We start from the raw sequence: 6,979 nt of genomic DNA, 5'->3' as shown, positions 1-6,979 counted from the left end.
CTTCCTGGAAGTCTCCCTGGGGCAGTTTGCTAGTCAGGGGCCCGTGTCGGTCTGGAAAGCCATCCCCGCCTTGCAAGGTGAGCGGAGCAGGAGCCGGCCCGGTTTTGGGGAGCATGACCTGCACCCCCCCTCCTGCATGGCTTAAAACACCGCCGCCCCCCTGCTCCCCCGAGGCCCCGCTCCGCAGGCGCGCAGCCGCATGTTCCGGGCTCCGCTGGTGGCTCCGCAGCGTTAGCGCGCAACTTGCGCGGTGGCAGCGGGTGGAGGAGCCTTTGCTGGCGGGGGATGCGCTGTGGACCTGCCCAGACCGAGCCGTCGCTTTGCAGCCTCCGGGCCCTGCCGGGGCTCCCCCTGCTCCCCCCGGGGAGTTAATCCCGTTCTTCTCCTCTCTCCCTCTCTTCTCTCCCAGGCTGCGGCATCGCGATGCTGATCATCTCGGTCCTAATAGCCATATATTACAATATCATTCTGTGCTACACACTTTTCTACCTTTTTGCGTCCTTTGTACCTGTGCTACCTTGGGCTTCCTGTAACAACCCGTGGAACACGCCGGACTGTAAAGATAAAAACAAACTCTTGTTAGGTAAGTTCGGAAAAGGGTTGGTCGGGTGGGTTGTTTTTTTTTTTTAACTCCTCCTTTCCCTTCCTTCCCCCCCTTTTCTTTTTCCCTGCTTAATATTTTCCCCCGTGGAACTGTGGGTTTCCAGAGCCTTCTCCTGCTCAGCTCCGCCCCCGGGAGATGCCAGCGCAGAGTGCGGATCCCGGTGGCTGCGGGAGGTTCCCAGCCTGGAGGAACCGTCGCTTCCCGAGAAATCTGTAGCACGGGGGCTTTTCTTCTCTCTCCCCCCCGCCCCTTTTGTTTAAATTTTTCTGCATCAAGGATAAAGAGGATTTTTCAACTGTAATGCTAAAACCCCCCCAGTTTATACCTGTCAGCCGCTGGTTTCTGTTGAGAATAACTGCTTGGGCTGGAGTGAGGTTTCAGTTAAACAAAAAACAAACCAAAACCCCACTTTCCCCCCCCAAAAAAAACCCCAACCAACCAAAAAAATCATCATCATCAACAACAACAAAAAACCAAAACAAAAAACCCCTACAACAACAGCAACAAAAAGCTCAACAGGCCGCAAATCGCCCCCAAAACATGCAATGACCTGACAAGGGGAAAAGTAAATCTCAGCAGCCCCCTCGGGCAGGGTCCGCAGCCCCGCAGCGGGTGCGGTGCCTCCCTGGGGGATTCCAGGGGTTCCCCCAGCCCTTCCCAGTCCGGAGCGGGGACACACACCGGACCCTGCCCCTCCAGCGGGGGCACCTCGAGGGGGAAAGCGAGCAGAGGTTCTTTCACTGCCTCAGGCTCCTTCTACGCCTTAGATACTAAGGGAAACGGGAGGAAATGATGTGTTAATTTTGAGCCAGTTCTCTCAGACCCTACAGCTTCTGTAAGTCAGGTGGAACAGAACTGTAACACATGACAAAAGTTCAAGTGATGTGTGTAACCTAACGGGTTTTGTTGTCGTTTTACACCCAACCTGGGGGAAAAAAAACAAATCTAGGCAAGTTTTTTTGTTGTCGTTTATTTATTTTATTTCCCCCGCCTCTTCCCAGATTCCTGCATTATTGGTGACCACCCAAAAATACAAATCAAGAACTCCACTTTCTGTATGAGTGCCTATCCCAACTTGACTATGGTTAACTTCACCAGCGAAGGAAACAAAACGTTTGTCAGTGGAAGTGAAGAATACTTCAAGTAAGACCTTTCTTTGTTTAGAGACCTCTGTTCATCTGTCTCTCAAGGCCACTCTAACAGGCAAATCACTGTTTGAAAGACTGGAAATACAATAATTAAGGACAGCAAATGATGCCTGTTTTTTATGCATAAGAATGATGAAAGCCTGTTTTCAAATGCTGGATTATTTGTGTTCTGTTCCTGTGGTGCTTAGCACAGCTGGGGGGTTGGCCCATGCCTGGCATTTTTATCTACTACTGCAATGCAGATAAATAAAATAATACATTGAGAGAATCACTGGAACCTTCTAGATAAACTGCTGGGAACACTGAAGCAAAACAAAATACTATAAGAATTAGAACTGAATTATTGCCTGCAGTTGCTGTCATTAATTTTTACCTTTGAAAAATGTTTCATTATTTTTGTTTTTAATTCCTAGGTACTTTGTATTGAAGATTTCAGCAGGGATTGAATATCCTGGTGAGATTAGATGGCCCTTGGCACTGTCTCTTTTCCTAGCTTGGGTGATTGTATATGCCTCCCTTGCTAAAGGAATCAAGTCATCAGGAAAAGTAAGGAAACACCTGTGATGGTACATTTGCAAGGAAGCAGTGTGGTGCTGTGAGGGACTCACACCCTTCTTTAACACAGTGAATGATTGAAAATTATTTTCAGTACATTGCTAAGTATTAATGAAATTCCTTTTCCCTGCCTGTGTTACCCTGTCTGGCCAAAACATACAAAAAGAGAAGTTTTGGTTCAGCATTTGTTCCCTAACCTTCAGGAAGCTTAAGGTGAGCACTTGAGCTGCACTCAGCAGTTGGATGGCTAAACAAAGTGCCTTCAGCAGCCTGCCCAGTTCTGTGTGGTGTTGGTTAAACATCTGCAGTCATCTCAGTTTCACTGTAATCAGGGGAACCATGAAGTTAATTAAGATGTTAAGTAACGTATTTTCGAATCAGAACAGAATTAAATGGGTCCATGGTGAGTAACAGTGTGTATCCTCTTTTCCCAAAATCTTGTGTCCCATCTTGCTAAACCTGCTCCCTGTGGCAACCCAGCTCTTTGCTCTGTGTCTCTGACATCTTGTGTCATTCTTTCCCTTGCCCCTCAAAGCTGTGGCTTTCTGCTGTGCCTCCAAACTAGCAACCTGCTCGAGAGGGAACATGTCCTCCTCTTGGCATGGAAGTGCAGGTATATGAATTGGTCAGGCAGCCTTCTGAGCAGAGAAATGCAACTTTTTTTTTCTCAGGAGCAGCACTGGGTTTTTTTGTGAAACCTGTAGAAATGCAATAGCTGAGACTTCTTCATCAGTGCCACAGCAATTAGCACTCAGGTTAAAATATTAGATGATGACATAGCATAAATCAAGCTTATTTAGAAAGGGCAGACTGAAAAGATAAAAAAATGGAGCAAAATACAGAGATTAATACTTGGGACAGAGACAGTGGATATGTAGAGAGATGAATTTTCTAGGGTTGGGCATGGGAATTACCAAGTTATCTCATTTCATCTAGAAGCTGATAACATCTATTGGGAGATAGCTTGGGAATTAGCAAAAAATCCAGAGGCTTAGAGTGCCAGGGAAAAGTTGAGATTTATTTTTGTTCCTTCCACCTTAGTGTGACAGCAAGAACTGTTTCTTGAAAGACCAGAGCCAAGAAACAGGCAATGTACAGGAGAATGACTTGGGTTTGGATGTGGCAATAGACATTTAAGGGAGTCTCGGTGGGCAAGAAAGATATCGAGTCCTTGGTGTCAGGGATAGAAAACCTTCATGTGCAGATTAGTTCATGATATTCAGTGCACAAAATTTCACTGGGGCAACTTCTTGAAACAGCAAAGAGAGAACTGGGAAAGCAGTTTCAAAAGTCAATTCAGCTGAGAGGAGTCTGGTCCCTGTGAGATGCAGAGGTTAATGGGAAAAGGATTTGAACTGCTTTTGGGTAGAGTGTACAGCTCAGCTGGCCATAATCTGCCATTTTAGTTGACTACAGAGAGAGCTCTGTTCTGGACTAGATAGTTATTAAGACATTAAACACACAACCTCTGTTGTGGGTTTAGACATAATGATGATTAGGTCTATCTGGATCATTCCACTGATGACTTTTTTTTTTTTGCATTGGGATCATAAATATTGTCATGGTGATATGTAATTATTAAGAGTCACAAACAGTAATTAAAATTCTTTAGGCTTAGTTAAATAGAGAGAAATATATAGAAAAAAACCCCAGAAATTTAATCAAACCCAGAAATTTCTATCAAATGACATTGCTCATTTAATTTCTGTTGAATTCCTGTGTTAGTTCACTCCAGTTAAGAATCAAAAGTGTTATTTCCATTTAGCTGCAAATCCCTGTTGTTCCTCTCCAGACTTTTTCTGCTGTTTCTTCCCCTCTCTGTCTAGAATCCCAGCTCTTACCTCTGTTGCTCTTGATATTAATCCTATTTCCAGCAGCAAGAAGAGCTGTAAAATTTCAGATTACCTGGGAAATAACCCTGTTGGCTTTCTAGTTTATCCCCTGGTTGGTGTCTCTGAGCCTGAGCAATGGCTTTCTTCAGGAAATGGTGTAGCACTTTTATTTTTCCCCCTCTTCCCTCTTCTTAGGCATCCAGATAAGCCTTTCACTAACCATTTTTTTTGGTCTCTCCAGGTGGTGTACTTTACAGCTACATTCCCTTATGTAGTTCTCATCATCCTTCTTATAAGAGGAGTCACTCTACCTGGAGCTGGAGCTGGAATCTGGTACTTCATCACGCCCAAGTGGGAGAAGCTAATTGATGCTATGGTGGGCTTATCATTGCACTTATAGCTCTGCTGGGGTGAATAAGTCATCCTGATTTCTTAATGTCTGTTGCAAGCATTTTCTGTGTGCAGACAAGTACTGTCATCTGTGGAAACTTGTTCTTTTTCTTATGTGGAGTGTTGTTGCAATGGGTGTTTGTCATTTGTGTGCAAATAAGATGTTTTAAGTGTGTTATTATAGGTATGTTACTTATTTTACTTTGGGTAGTTCACTTGAATCTTTGAGCAGGTGCATTAGGAAAACAGGGATTTAAAAGGAAATACAGATTTTCATATGCTGGTTTCTGGTGGATGCTGCCTAGACTTGAATAAGCACATGAAGCTTTTAATAGATAACATGATAAACCCATCTACATTTCTTGAGAGGTGCTACAAATAGGTGCATTTTACTCATTGAGCAAAGATTGTTCTGAGTGATGCATCTGAGACATTAAACAGAAGCAAATTTTACATCCTATTCTAAGTCCCCAGTAGTATATCTACTGAGAGGGACCAGGGGTGATCACAATCCTCCCTGCACTGGGAGAAACAAGGCTCCTCTCTGTGTAGGAGAGGACAGAATTCAGGGACTTTGGTACCTGGCTCTGCTCTTTGAGCACTGACTGTATGAGATGGGGCTTCAGCTCTGCTGCCTCAGTTGTGATTTCCACTGGTTTCTAAAAGGTCCTTTGTTGCCAGTGAAACCAGTGAAGCATGTTCCAAAAATGGACATGGCTTTGTGTCTGTGTAGACATAAATCCACCCACAGATCATGTATTTGTCTGACATGGCACATGAGCACCTGTGGGTGGGTCTTAGGTGTCATGAGGCAGGAGTGTAGGGGCTGAACTCCAGCCTGAGCCAAGAGTTAGAACTTAGACTCTTTTCTTTAGAAATCTAAGAGGCATTTTTAGCAACAGCTCAGGAAATGTAGTGTTTGTGGGGTGTTTTTAAGCTTTTTTTTTTTTTTCCCCTCTGTCAATAGTGGTGTGATATCATACTGGTAGACTGATAATTAAAGCTGAAAACAATTTCCTGGACTCATTATACAGGTCTTAATTTCCTTAAGATCTCTGCAACAATCAGTACTTTGATCCTTTGTTGATGAGAGTATTAAATCTTTCACAAACAATACAGAAATCAATTTTGCATTAAGTATGAGAATTTTTGGATCCCACACTGTGCAATAAAGGAGGTGAGAACTGTTGCCTCTTGTAAAACAAGGCTGTCTGAGTACACTAAGTATCTCTGTAACCCTAGGTAAGTGTATGATAATATTCAGGAGAGCTTCTGTTTTGAATTTTCTTTGCAGTGTAACATTAATTAATAGCTGTATATTACACTCAAGTAGATGAAGGATTGTCTGCTGGCTGGTAACTTTTAAAGTAGAATTTAAGTAATAGCTTCAAATTGGTCAGGGTATGTATAAATCCACTGTATCTGTGCATTTAAATGTATCTCCATTTCTGCACTGTGTACTCAGTAGGAAAATCAGACTTTGTTGGAAAGCTTGTAAATATAAATACCAAGGTTTGGAACCTTTTTCAAGTGATAAATCAACTCCTTTGAAATTCCAGGTGATTTAGGAACATTTTGCCTAAGTGTGTTTAAGGCTTTGAAGAATTTTTTTATGGAAAAAATAATGTTGTTTGGTTGTTTTTATATTTATGTGTGTATATATATAGACACACATATATATATTTTAAAAATATTTATTTAAGAGAAACTTGTCTGAGTATGCCATATTCTTATGAGAATCAACTGGGCCCTCCTATCTAAACAGCCCCAACTTAAGTTATGCTGTTTGACATACATCTATTGGTGGAAATTTACCCTGATTTTAGTGTAATCTCATTTAAAAGTAGCACAGTAGGCAACACTGAGGTTCTTAAAGTACTTTTCAGGGGCACTGGCTGATAAACCATCAGTACCTGATGCAAATTTTTCCTCTTGGTTTGTATTTTCTTTGCTGAGTGTATTTGAATTGATATGTATCAAACTATATATTTTGAATGGTTGTGCCTTCCATACATGGCAAAGGATATATTGTCATTTTATATGGGCTGGACAAGAGCAGGACTCCTCATCAGATGGGTACTATGTATTTCAGGGCAGGATTTTGCTTTTGAATGTTCCATTTGCATTAATTGCCCTAAAGTTCATTTAAAGTTTTAAAGTTCATTTAAAGTGTCAATCCCCTGACTGTCCCATTGGACAGTGTTGATCTTTCTAACAGTTTTTCCTGTAGCTGATGCTATTTCCTCTCCTGTATATCATACTTAGGTTTGGAAGGATGCTGCCACACAGATTTTCTTCTCCTTATCTGCAGCATGGGGAGGCCTCATTACTCTCTCTTCTTACAACAAATTCCATAATAATTGCTACAGGTATGTGAGTGTGAATTCCATAGGGCTTATTAAACAGGTCTTGTCCAAAACCAGCTGTTTTCTAACTTGCAGAAATCTAGT

General features: G+C 42.5%; 1 protein-coding gene across 1 annotated transcript in view; it reads left to right on the top strand.

Moving 5' to 3' along the window:
- The window catches only part of SLC6A5 (solute carrier family 6 (neurotransmitter transporter), member 5), a 32,721-nt gene that overhangs the window by 4,378 nt on the left and 21,364 nt on the right, over positions 1-6,979 (top strand). The window contains exons 4-9 of the mRNA XM_009995862.1: positions 1-77; positions 410-583; positions 1,606-1,747; positions 2,166-2,298; positions 4,381-4,515; positions 6,795-6,898. The exon at positions 1-77 is cut by the window's left edge and continues 53 nt beyond it. Coding sequence (XP_009994164.1) covers positions 1-77; positions 410-583; positions 1,606-1,747; positions 2,166-2,298; positions 4,381-4,515; positions 6,795-6,898 — 765 coding nt within the window. The remainder of the gene's footprint in view (positions 78-409; positions 584-1,605; positions 1,748-2,165; positions 2,299-4,380; positions 4,516-6,794; positions 6,899-6,979) is intronic.

This window comes from Chaetura pelagica, unplaced genomic scaffold (assembly GCF_000747805.2).
Source record: "Chaetura pelagica isolate M959 unplaced genomic scaffold, ChaPel_1.0 scaffold164, whole genome shotgun sequence".
NCBI classification, from domain to species: domain Eukaryota; kingdom Metazoa; phylum Chordata; class Aves; order Apodiformes; family Apodidae; genus Chaetura; species Chaetura pelagica.
This window is presented reverse-complemented; position numbering and strand designations above follow the sequence as displayed.